The sequence below is a fragment of the Boleophthalmus pectinirostris genome, unplaced genomic scaffold, assembly GCF_026225935.1.
Source record: "Boleophthalmus pectinirostris isolate CB_2022bp ecotype Guang Dong unplaced genomic scaffold, ASM2622593v1 HiC_scaffold_3, whole genome shotgun sequence".
Classification (NCBI taxonomy): Eukaryota; Metazoa; Chordata; class Actinopteri; order Gobiiformes; family Gobiidae; genus Boleophthalmus; species Boleophthalmus pectinirostris.
In genome coordinates, this window is record NW_026571299.1 from 9,804,866 (window position 1) to 9,818,414 (window position 13,549).

The 13,549-nt window shown below is 35.5% G+C and overlaps 1 protein-coding gene and 1 non-coding gene across 2 annotated transcripts in view; one reads left to right on the forward strand and one right to left on the reverse strand.

The window, feature by feature from the left end:
* trnal-uaa (transfer RNA leucine (anticodon UAA)) lies at positions 1 to 83 on the reverse strand. The gene has a single exon. It is a non-coding gene; the product is annotated as a tRNA-Leu (tRNA).
* Positions 84 to 3,339: 3,256 nt separating this feature from the next.
* tgm8 (transglutaminase 8) overlaps positions 3,340 to 13,549 on the forward strand; it is a 51,167-nt gene continuing 40,957 nt past the window's right edge. Inside the window, exon 1 of the mRNA XM_055160274.1 lies at positions 3,340 to 3,412. Coding sequence (XP_055016249.1) covers positions 3,385 to 3,412 — 28 coding nt within the window. The 5' untranslated portion in view covers positions 3,340 to 3,384. The remainder of the gene's footprint in view (positions 3,413 to 13,549) is intronic.

Below are 13,549 nucleotides of genomic sequence, written 5' to 3' on the forward strand. Positions count from 1 at the left end.
TACCAGGAGTGGGGTTCGAACCCACGAGGACTTCTGTCCACTGGATCTTAAGTCCAACGCCTTAACCACTCGGCCATCCTGGTGGTGCTTAAAAGTATTCGGTTTAGAGGTCTTGAATTTTCAGTCCCGCTCCCACACTCAGTCCCACATCTACGATATTTTGTCCCGCTCCAGCCCGCAAATATCTATCAAACACTGAGAGGGAAAAGGAATTGTCTAAAATGTGTGTAAAATTAGACCACGCCCGCAAATTTAGGCTGCTTAAAATGTTTTTATTATTTCCAAATAAAATATCCAGCACAAATGATGCACGATAGGCAAACATTCATCATTTGTATATTTAAATTTAAACTCATATTTAGTTTGCGGGAGTGCAGGGCTCTATCGCACGGGTCCCGCAGGATTTAGAAAGTCATTAAAACTAAAACACACACTGACCTCTAAACCCCTGCACCTGCCACACTGACCTCTGACCTCAGCATGTCAAACGTCAGGCAGCATGTTGTTGTTGTTGTTGTTGCTGATTTGAAATTTATAGCTGTAGTTATGTAACAGTTATATTTATGTATGAGTTTATATTAGTAAAAATAGTTTGATAATTGGTAATAAAAGTGATATGATAATTAAAACATGTTTATAAGTAATTATCTTGGAAGCTTCATGAAATATGAACAGAGCCAACACTCATTAAACTTAATAACATTTGATTGACAGATTGAGCTCAGTCAATCATCAGCTGTTCATTATTATTCATATTTTTTTAAAGCTTATACCATTTCTATGCCTTTGCTTTTCCTCATTTCATTGACACATGGGTCAAGTGCAGAGAATAACATGTGGACCGTAAAACCTTAACTGTTTATAATTGTAACTAATTATTAATCACTGGTAATTAGACCTTAAGCTTTAACTTTACTACACCCTTAACTATATTCAGATCATGTTTCTGCTAATAACATCTTCACGTTGTAGTAATTAATTTCATGAATACACTGATTTCTTGACAATGTTCAGTTTAACTCAGGGCCTTTTCTCTTTCATCCTTCAGGTCACTGGCTACTGTCCAAACTCAAACTGCAGTGTTGATGGAAAACTTCCAACACAAATAGAGCAAGAATCTACTTCCACATACCAGGAGTGGGGTTTGAACCCATAAGAGACATCTCCCATTGGATCTTAAGCCCAACACCTTAACAACTCGGCCATCCTGGTACAAAAAACACTTTTATACATATTAAAGAAGACAAACTTTTTTTTTTTCCCCCAAGGATTTTGTATTAAACTTACAACATAGTTCATTATTTTTACATTTTGTTTGTTGTAAACTGCAATATTAAACTAAAATGGCTGACACGGGACTATAAACCGGGACAAGGGGGCTTTTTTACTCTCACATACCTGGGATGCTGTCCTGAGGAAGTCGTCCTGCCTCCACCGGCAGGAAGACAGCGCCAAAACCTGTTTAAACCAGCTGACCGTACATGGTCTTCCTATAATTTATGTTATTAGGTTCATTTTTTGGACCAAGAGTTTGTTTTCTTACCTGACAGTTTCGACTGCTCCCTGCGCTCTTCCTCAAGGGCCGTTCACACCAGAGCGTCCAGTTTATATGTAAAGTCTATGTGTTTTTGTGGCGCGTCTTCAGACATTGATGCAGTGCGTCTTGAGCGTTCTGGCGTCGACACTCTATACAGCAAAAACTGGAGGGTTAAAATTTGAGGGTAAAATATGTCAGAGTTGTTTTTAACACCAAAAGTGTTATTTTAACTATTTGAAAGTTAAACGGGGGTTTGAGTTGATGTGGTTGAGGTTAATTCAACTTTCTCTAGTGTTAATTCAACTTCTCTTAGTGTTAATTTGGCTACTTCCATTCACCACATCAAACTCTTGTGAGAGAAGACCAGTTTGAACCAGTTTTGTACATAATTTCATCTTAAATGAACTAAAATAAAGTAAAAATAAAATAAAACACCTCTGTGTGTTGTTTAGTTAAGTCAGAATAACTCTACAAAGTGTTATCTGTTTACTCTCAAAACATTAATATAACTCTAGATTTCGGAGTTAAATAGGAACTTTGGTCCAGTGTTACTTAATTAACATTTCCAAAAATGTTAAATTAACTCTAGACCAGATTGGACTCATATAAACTCTGAGAAAATGTTAAAGTTGATTCTGTGAGAGTCAATTTTAACACTTCACTTTTTGCCGTGTAGACGTGCGTCCAAGGCGTCGACGCCAGAAAGCTGAAAATGCTGAACTTTCCACGTCAACCAATCAGGATCGAGTGTCCAGAGGCGTAGCGATGTTATTATCACCGAACCGGACCAAGAGCCACTTATACTACACCTGTAAAACTTTATCATTTTAATCCAAATATTCCTGATGATAGTGTAAACTGTTGGAAAGAGGTCACTAATGTAATTTCAGATTTAATTGAATATGACATAAAGGAAAACTTGAGGATTTTAAAGACATTTAGTTGCCCTTTTTGCGCATTGTAAAGAAGTTTGATATGTACACATGGGGGAGGGTCTTAATGTATGTATTTATTTATATTTTTGTATAATATAATTTTATGTTTCAATATCTAAAATCTTAATAAAAACATTTGTGAAAAAAAAAACAAAAAACAAGTGCGTGTATTTTACATTGATCAGTTCATTTCTAGAGGCTCAATTACTTCAATAAACTAACTTGTTTTCAACGACATAACAAGAAATATCAGTGTTTAAAGGTGAGCCACTTATGCTACACCTGTAAAACTTTATCATTTTAATCCAAATATTCCTGATGATAGTGTAAACTCCAACTGTTGGAAAGAGGTCACTAATGTAATTTCAGATTTAACTGAATATGACATAAAGGAAAACTTGATGATTTTAAAGATATTTGGTTGCCCTTTTTGCGCATTGTAAAGAATTTTGACACGTAGACATGGGGGAGGGTCTTAATGTATTTATTTTTTTTGTATAATATCACTTTATGTTTCAGTATCTAAAATCTTAATAAAAACATTTGTGAAAAAAAGAAAAAAAAAAAAGTGTGTGTATTTTACATTGATGAGTTGATTTCTAGAGGCTCAATTACTTCACTAAACCAACTTGTTTTCAACGACAAAACAAGAAATATCAGTGTTTAAAGGTGCACTTCGTAATTTTCCCGGTAGAGGTCTGTGACTCAGTTGTCTCCATGGTGACGTTAACGGCGTAGGAAGCTCCTGGGACATTTAAGTGCTTTCTAAACATCTGGCAGCGAGGGAGTTAACTGGCTGAGCACGTTTTGGGCAGGGCTTGACGCTATTTAAACTTGCGTCAGGATCACAAATCAGAGCCACACGCAGTAATACTACTAGAGAGAGTACTGCAACTACTACAGGACCTGAAAATGACTACACAATCTCCAAACACTAACAGTGAGTACTACTACTGCTAATACTACTAATACTTTGACCAGTATTGCAGTAGGGACATAGAAGAGTAGCTGGCTGTCAAATTTATACTTATAGTTTCTTGGCAAATACTAGTACGCGTGTGTTTTCAGAGCGCAGGATTTGGCACTGGTTGCAGTAAAAGTGTGTGCACGTTTTACCTGTTATTGTGGCAGAGTGGTTAGCCTTTATCATGATTTCAAATGAATAAGTTGTAGCCTATTTTTTTAGCACTGTGAGTAGAGAATTTACCTCTAAACGAGAAGATTCTGGGACATGATATGTTTAGACTTCTACATCTACGCATGAAATAATATGACGTTTGAAATTAGTTATTTATTTTAATTGACATTAGTTATTTTTTTCAGAGTTTACCAAGCAAAATTTAACAAAAACATATGCAAAATTAACTTTTAACTGTAGGGATGGGAGAAGATCTCGCGAGACGAAATTGCCACGAGAGTAAAATGATCTTGTCAGATTTTGTTTGTGTTTACATTTGGATTGGACTAAAAACGGTGGCGAATTAACACTTTGAGAAGCTGTAGTTCCAAAAAGTAGTGAAAAAAAGACTCAATAAAAAGGTAAAAACCAAAACTGTGAACTGAACACCACAATTTATTATTATTTATTATAATTTATATCAAAATTATCTCGTCTTGTCTCAATCTCGTAGACTTTATCTCGTCACTAGTCTTGTCTTGTGAGAATTCTGTTTCATCCCATCTCTACTTTTAACTAAATGTTGCTGTTTTTAACCAGTTTAGTTGGTTAATTTTATTTTACAGAGCTCATGTACAGCATAATTAATCAAAGAAACAGACATGAAGAGATGCTTTGTACCAAATTATAGTCCTAATAGCTCGTTTCCATCTGCAGTCCCTGAGAAATACAAAACACAGCACAAAAAACTATGTAATATATGTACAAATAATTATTTTTTAAAAAAGTACAATATCTCTATCCAAATCCTTCCCTACTCCATCTGTGCCTTTAATCAGACATAATTTAGTTCTTATATAAGTACATAAAGGGTCCTCTACCTGCTCGTCTCTGTGAAGATGTTATTTCTTTGCCTGGAATGTTCCATGATATGACTTTAAACACATCCATCCAGCATTTATTCATTATTCACGGGTGTTTCTGTTGCTCAAAAATACAACGCTGATGTTGCAGAGGGGTTTCTTTTTTGCTTTATGTATTGGTTCCAGACAGTTAGTATAAACTTACAGATTCCAGATACTTACACGGGTCCAGTCAAGTGGTAACGGAGGGAAACAGGGGCAGATTTTTTACATTCAAATAGTTGTTATTCAGAAACTAGAGGGACTATTGAAATAAGTAAAGTATCAGAATGTAGGAAAGAGTTACACTCCAACAGGGTAAAGTTAAACCTGTGATATTCTTTCAAGTTGTTGACTAAAAAACTCATGTCGGTAACGGAGGGAATGAAATATGCAGCACTTTTTGGGCAATAAATCCAAACAGTGATAACTCTTGGTTCTCACTTACATATCCTTAACAAACTGGTTTGAATATTTGCTTCATATAGTTTTCTACCATATGGTACAAGATTAGGTTGAAAAACCTCTTACTTTTTGAGTAATGAGATTTTTTATTAAGAAAGGTCATGGTAACGGAGGGAAAAGTAACGGAGAGAAAATTGTGCAAGCAAGTAGAAGGTGCATGATTTTGCATAATTTGTCAACTTTTTTCTTCCGAATACTTTAATATTACTTCAAAATGAAAGGAAACTATTTCTATAAAATATGTCAGTCCTTCCAAGCAAATTTTTATCATTTTAAATAAATTTTTTTTGGAAAAATCATGTACCTTCATCAACAGTTCAAAGATGGAATAACACAAGATATGATGAAATACATCAGTTTATTTACATGATTTTCAGGTCTTTGAAATTTGGGAAATAATTTTTGTTCCATGTTTCATACATGGTCTGTTTAAAACGTATGTAACTTTAGAACCAAAAATGGTACAGAAAAAAGGTAAACAGTTTCATAAACTAGAGTACATATGTATCTGTTCAATACATTTTTATATCAGATGCATTAACTTGAATTTTTGGCCTTGTTGTTTACTTTGCTTGACCGGGGCTCTTCAAAAAAAAAAAAAAAAAAAAAAAAAGATAGCTATTCAGTTTCTAGTAGTTAATAGAAAATAATTATTTTACAGAGAGTAATTTCAAGACCCAACTGTTTATCTAAGCTTTGTGTGTGTGTGTGTCTAATCACTGTGAACACTTTTGTGGTGCATTTTTGTTTGAAACGCGCTCTATAAATACAATTTGATTGATTGATTGATTGATTCTCTCCACATATCTGAATGCTGTAACCTGCTTGTTTCCCTTGTGATAGAAAGTTTTAATCTATACTGTGGAACATTCTAGACAAAGCAATAACATTTCCTTTATAACCTTTAATGCGTTGTTAAAAAGATTGATCTTAATTCAGCACTAAACATTTTAAAGTCTTGGCATAGTTTTGACAGAGAACGCTGAACCATGTTATACTATTGTCGCCTTTTCAAAAACATGACCTTGAATTCTATTGTATTTTTGCATTAATCAATCCATTAATCCAAAATTGTCTTCTCTGAGCACTCAAAAATCCTCCACATGCCCAGATTGTGAAGTCGCAGGTAAAATTTCAAGTGAGGTTTGAACCCACAATGAACAAATCGCATTGAATCTTAAGTCCAACATCACAACTACGGCCTGGGGACCATATGCGGCCCTTTAATCTTTTTAATCCAGCCTGCCAAACTTAAATAATAGTCATAATAATAATAATAATAATAATAATAATTTTCGGTGTTTTAAGTCATTTCAATAAATAGTAAATACCGTGGGACTTGAAAGACAGATTGACAGACAGTTGTAATGCTTTGTAATCTTTTTCAATTATGGGATATTTCAATAACATTGGATATGTTTCTACGTATCCCATGTTATTTTTTTCTCTTATGAAGTTTTATTACTAAAAACTCCATCCATTCTGTTTCTGGTCTGGCCCTTCCGTCAAATTTTAGAAACCCTTTGTGGCCCACGAGTCAAAAGGTTTGCCCACCCCTGCCTTAATCGCTTCATCACATGATACACATTTCTTAAATATTCTAATTATCATATTAAAGAAGACTTACTTTTTTGAGGATTTTGTATATATAAGATCTTATGTTATGCAAAATTGACTCTTGAGAGCTTGAAATCATGTTATAATGTTGTTGCCGCCTCAAAAAGCAGACCTGGAGTTCACACATGTTTGATTTATCCTGCATTATTAGTCAGTTTGTCTACATCTCCAAAGCTCAAAATCCTCTGTTCCACCTTGTGATGTCATGAAGTTGTACTTTTTAAGTTAACATCTACATTTTAGCTTCAATGTTCAGTAGCAACGCCAGAGCTGAAATGATCCAAATGATTCTAGTGAAGGTGTATGCAGTTTAAAAACACATTGGAGCACTTTCTGTATCACTACATGACATCACAAGGTGGAACAGAGTGTTTACCAGTTTGAGTGAAGAAGACAGTTGTGTGTCAAACAAGGCAAGGCAAGTTTATTTGTATAGCACAATTCGTACACAAAGTAATTCAAAGTGCTTTACAGAATAAGAAATACATTAAAATCATAAATAATCGTGAAGATTAAAATAAAAAACGAGAGACATAAATTGGAGAGAAGAGTGCGGAATGAAAACCTTTCAGTTATTTGCACAGTTAAACAGAAATGTTTTGAGCCTGGATTTAAACAGCGTCACAGAAGAGTCTGTCTCACATGTTCAGACTGTTCCAGGTTTTAGCTGCATGAACCTGAAACTCTGACTCCCCTTGTTTAGTCGTGACTCTGGGCACCAGCAGGAGGCCGGTCCCTGAGCTCCTCAGAGTGCGAGATGGTTCATATGACACTAACATGTCACAGATGGACTTTGGTGCTCGGCCATGGAGACACTTGTACAAGCAGAGCTGTTTTAAAGTCTCTGAGGCACAGGAGCCAGTGCAGAGACCAAACATGTGCGAATGAAACAAAACACAACTCCAGGTCTGTTTGTGATGACAAAAAACATTATAACAGATCAGAACATAGCGTAATATGGGTTCTTTAAGTTATAAAATGTGAAACACTTATCTTAAGGAAACCAAAATAATGTTTAAAAGAGAATTAAACCCACGAGAATGCATAATATATGGACTTTAAATTGCTGCGTATTATAACTTATTAGAATCTAGAACCTGAGAACCAAATAAGAGACCAGTTTCTTTTTGGACTTTCGGGTTTCTTGGTGAATTTTCGCGGAAAAAACTATTACTTCAAATTAAGAATCCTCCACTATTAAATCCTTAAAAACTCCTTTAGCGTGAGACAAAGGTGAGATTAAAGTTCTGAGAGTGAGCGAAGGTGTGGTGGCACTTTCATACTTAAGGTAAATACTAGTTTTTAAATGATTCACTACAACATCACGCACTGTGGGGCCTCGGCTTCGTGCGTGTCGCTGATAAACCTTGTGCTGAATCAGAGTGTGTAATTACTGTCAATTCTTTAAAAAACGTGAATGAGGCAGCAGCCCCCACACACACAACGAGATAAAGAAAATAAACTGAGGTGAGATCATCCGAGGCGAGGAGTGATGCGAAGTTACGTTAAATCGAGCTTTCACCGGGAAAAGCGTTTATGAACTCATCGTGGTGAGCAACGGGGAGTGTATCTGTACTCCCACAGTTTTCAAGGAAGTTTTGAAATAAGGAGCCTATGTTTTTCCTGATTACAGAGGGCGTGATTGATTGATTGATTGGTGGATTAATCATCATGGATCTTTGCTCGTAAAAAAAAGGAGAAAAAACAACACAGAGAACTGAGAAACAGCTTGAGTTTTCTCAGTTTTCTCACATATTTATTTAATTAGAACGCAGGTAAGGCTGGCTAAAACATAGGACAAAGGCAGTAAATAGTTGGAAAAAAAAAAATACAATCCTTTATTTAGCTAACAATAATATTAAAAAGAGTTCATTTAACACATTTATAAAAGTACACATTCAACGCAACAATCTGGAGCGAAAATCTGGGACTCAACTAAACTGAAATCCACACAAAAACGATATTAGTAATGTGAAAAAAATAAAGATTAATCAAACCAAAACAACCAGTTGAATCCCAGAAAGTGCTACTGTTGTGTAAATATAAAAAAGGTGCTATAGTATTTTCTTTTTTTAGATGTAAAGTAATAGGTGTATGGTCTTAAGTGCTGAGAATTTAGATGTTTTAAAGTGCAAGGTGCTACTCCATTGCACTATACTCTATTGCACAAACCACCTCAGCCAATAAATATATAAACATTATAGCAACTACCGTATTTTCCGACACTATTAGGTGCTCTGGATTATAAAACGCACTGTCATTAAATGGTCTATTTTCGAACTTTTTTCACAAATAAACTGAAGCGGACTTTAAATGAAACACAACAGTTGGATGGGTCAGTGGATTTGTTTGTTTGTGGCGTTCACGGTGACTCTGGGCTTTGTTCAGTCGTGGCGTGTAGGGAGGTGCTGTCTGGGATCGCTGGATTGTCGGCGTGTTCGCGGTGACTCAGTTGTTCAGTCGTGTCTAGAAGCGGCACATTGCACTCGCTTTTTCGGTTCGTTCCTCCGTTCCGTTCCTTGTCGGCGTGGAGTGATGAGTGTGGCTGTCTGCTCCTTGCGTGTTTGCAGCTTTGTAGTTTTCTGAAGTCGTGCTGGGACACCCGAGTGGATCCGTGTATAGGGCGCTCTGGATTGTGTGGCGCTCAGTCGTTTTTTGATGGGGTTGGAGGCTTAAGAGCGCGTCCTATAGCCCGGAAAATACGTTACTACAATAACTCTACAGATAAAGGAATGTACGGGCCGAACTCTGAGATCAGACTTTGCGAGAGAATTTGCTAAGGACGTAGGAGAATCGAGAGAATTTAAGAGAATTTGGGAGAATCTGAGAATTTAAGAGCAGAAAATCACAGCAGCAGCGTAATCTGCCACATAAAAATTACCACACAAACGCCATCAAACGCCACCACCCCAAATACACACCACCAAAGGCATCAGAATCAGCAATCGAAGCACCAAACTTTTACTTATCTCATTTAAAAGAAGTTACATGTTTTGTTGTGAAAGTTACAAGAATTTTTGAGACCGTTTTCCTCATTTGTGAGACACTTGATACAAATTTGCAAATGTGTTCGGACTGTTCCAAGTTAGACAGAGGTTTTTCACGCTCTACGGTCCAACTCCGATTCCAGACGTAGAAGGGACTGGCTGGTCAGTCATCCGTAACCCCCACCGTACCACGCCCTAACCCCAAATATTTCAAAACCAGACTCTAATCTTAACCATAATCTAGGGCTGGGCAATTAATCAAACTCATTTGGTGAAGCTATATTTTTAATAGTCAACATTTACACCTGATTTTCTTACTTTCAAAACACTGTTATTGTGCAGTTAAATAATAATAGGGATGTAACAATAACCGAAATATCGTGATATCGTATCGTCAAAGTTCTCACAATAATATCATGGACCATCTCAGTATATCGAACACAAGTCTCTCTGTTTAAATTAAGAGTTATGTTGCAGCAATAACTAAAAAAGACAGAGGGAACTACATAGACCATGATCCTTTGCTCTATTTCAGCGCAGACTATAAGAAGAAATAACAGTTCTAAGCACTTTTAAGTCTTAGTTCTTTGGATTAAGTCTTGTCAAGGCATTTTAAGAAAAAAAAAAAGAAGCATATTAACAGTTTTGTTTACCCTCCACAAAATATCGCAATAAATATTGTACCGTGAGATGTATATTGTGAAAATATCATATCGAGAGATTTGGACATTGTTACATCCCAAATCGTGAGCCTCCACACCACATCATGAGCTTTCCCATGATATCGCAATAAATATCGTACCGTGAGGTTCATACCGTGATGATATCGTATTGTGAGACTCGGATATCGTTACACCCCTACATTATAAACTATTAAAATGAGATTGCATATATCTATATAAATGTAATTGTGTAATTGAAGGTAGTTTACAATCAGTCCCTGCTCTGACTTTGATTAAAATCTATTAAAATCATAATCGCCCATTGTTTTGTCCTTATCGCCCGTCCTACCATAATCTCAAAACCAGGCCCTAATTATAACCATAATATTATGTCATGTTATGATTGACGTGTAAGTGTTTGTATTGTGTTTTCTGCTGTTTTGGCCGGTCGCCATTGCAAATTGAAAGGTATTCTGAACTGACCTGGTAACATATTTAATAAATAAATATCAAAACCAAACCCTAATCTGAAACATAACCTCAAACTCAGGCTGCAACAGTTGTTCATTATCAAACAAAAAGGCTCTGATTGTAACCAAAGCCTTATAACCCTATAACAAAACACAAACTATCACAAAAATAAAATAAAATGTTCCTAAAATGTCAGGATTACGAATACATTATGAAGTGAGGAATAACTGTGGGCTACTGCAAACAGATGAAATTGAAATAAACTGAAGCTTTATTGATTTGATTTGATTTGATTTACTTTAATTTTAATTTATTAATTTTGTTTATGTTTTATTTTATTTATTTATTTTTTATTTAATTATTTAGTATTTTTATTTTATTTGATTATTTATTTATTTTATTATTTATTTTATTTTATTTTTATTTTATTTACTTTATTTTTTTATTTATTTTTAATGTTTTATTATATATTATTTTATTATTTTTATTTAACTTAAATTATTATTTTATTTTACTTTTATCTATTTATTTATTATTTTACATTTTATTTGTGTTTATTTAATTAATTAAGTTTGTTTTTATTTAGGCCTAGTTCATTTGTAATTTTTCATTTTTTTTTTTTTATAATTTATTTTGTATTCATGTTTATTTTAATGAATTTATTTATTTTATCTGTTTAGTTAATAGCAGCATTTCAGGTTTCTTATCAGGTGTATCTTGTATCTTGTATCTCGTGGATTAAGTCAAACCTGTTGTCACAACCTGCAGAGTCTTTCCAAATCACTGATGTTGGCGTATTGCCTTTCTTTAAATGAGCTCATTGTGCCAACAAAGACTAGATGTGACATGAACTTATTGTATGACTCACTTTTACATGCCCAAAAAGACAAAGCATGCGTTCACTCATACCAGTACTTTATTTACTTATTTATTTGTGCAGTTTTTCACTTGTGGCTGATGTCATCAACATTCCCTGGGGGGTGTGACGCTAACTGTTGGCATGCTCCGTCTGAGGCTTTGTTAGAGTTTAATCTGAGTTTTGTTTTAACACACTCTGACCAGAAGCCAAACTTGCACATACACTACTGGTCAAAACGTTTTAGGACACTCTAATTTTCCCAGTTATTTATTACAATTCAAGTCCAACGAAGAGCTTGAAATGGTACAAAAGTAAGAACTGAACAGACAGAGGTTAAAAAAAAAAGATAAAAGATACAAAACATAAGTCCAAGCTCTGCCAAAACTACCTCAGGAAAAAAGAACAAGATGGTAAAGCTTGAAAACATGGAGTGTCCAGCACAGTGTCCAGACTTAAACCCCATCGAGCTGGTTTGGGATGAACTGGACAGAAGAGTGAAAGTCAAACAACCTGCAAGTGCCACACATTTATGGGAACTTCTGCAACAGACTTGGGAAGAACTTTATGAAGAATATTTGATTTCTGTTGTAAAAAGAATGAGCCACGAGTGTGTTCAGATGAATCAAAATTTTAGAATACGTTCTGGTCAACAGTAAACCATAAAAAAAAATGGAAAAAGTGTGGCGTTCTAAAACTTTTGACCGGTAGTGTAGGTTAAATCCTCCGCTAAGCTCGACCTTAACAAGACTAGATCAAGATCTGGAGATGGGTCCCCGAGCTTTGTACTGCTGAAGGTTTCCCCAGTGTCTCTGACTGAATGATGCTTCAAATTCAGAGAAGGAATTTCCCTTATGAGTGATCAGTAATCATTATATCTGTAATTAGCGTGGCTGACACACCCTGGTTGTATTCTCACATACCACCACTAGATGCCATCTACCTTACTGAAATTACATCAAACCAAACCTGCACCTATAATGTGGACTGATGAGTGTCTGGAGAGATTGTGATGTTCTAGAGTGAGTGAAGTGAATGATGTTTTTGATAAAGGATGATGTTTTTAAGATGCTGAGAGAACTGGGAGTGAATGATGATACAGAATTGTTACGATGCGCCTGGTATTATAAAGACATTCTCTTTGTATATTTGATTTTATGAACTATAACATCAACCTGCCCAGGGACGACAGGTGGAAATTAGAACTGGTGCTACAACCTGGTACATGCATCTCTCCTGTTAAGTTTAATGCAGATCAGGGGTGTCAAAGATACGGCCTGGGGGCTGGATCCGGCCCTCCAAGACCTTTATTCTGGCCCTGATTTTCTACTAAAATATTTTAATTATATTTTCTATTAAAATATTGGTAATTTTCTGCATCGCTTAGCATATCAGTGTCTCCAGCGTCTCTGTACGTGGCCCCTCCCACCAGAGCAGCACAAATGAAGACTTGTCTCTTTCCAAACGCTCTTAAAGGACGATCGTTTTGACTGTTGACCGTGACACCGTCATCAACAAAATGTCAAAAATGAGAAAAGTGGACGCTGAGTGCATGATTTTCCAAGAAAAACTGACTTATTTCTATTTGCAAACATTGTGTTGAAATTATATTTTTCTTAAAGTTTCAGGTTGTTCATGATATTATAATATTTTGTAAAAGAAACAGTTCATCAATTAAAAAAGATTTTTGTAATAGATTTGCATTTCTCGGCACCAATATTTGAACTTATGGCATATATACCCCAAAAATAGCAATGAGTTTTCTTATCTGGACTCTTTGGGATTGAAGTAGGTTGGATACGGCCCCCGGACCAAAATGAGTTTGACACTCCTGATGTAGATTGTGCACTGTCCCTGTCTCATTAAATAAACTACACTAAACTAAACTAAACTACTGCTGGGTTTGGCCTGACAGAAGAAGAGCAGTGAGCACAGTGGAGCGGAGTAACAGATGGTTGCTCTCGTTTAATTAATTAATTCACTTGTTCTTTATTCATTTA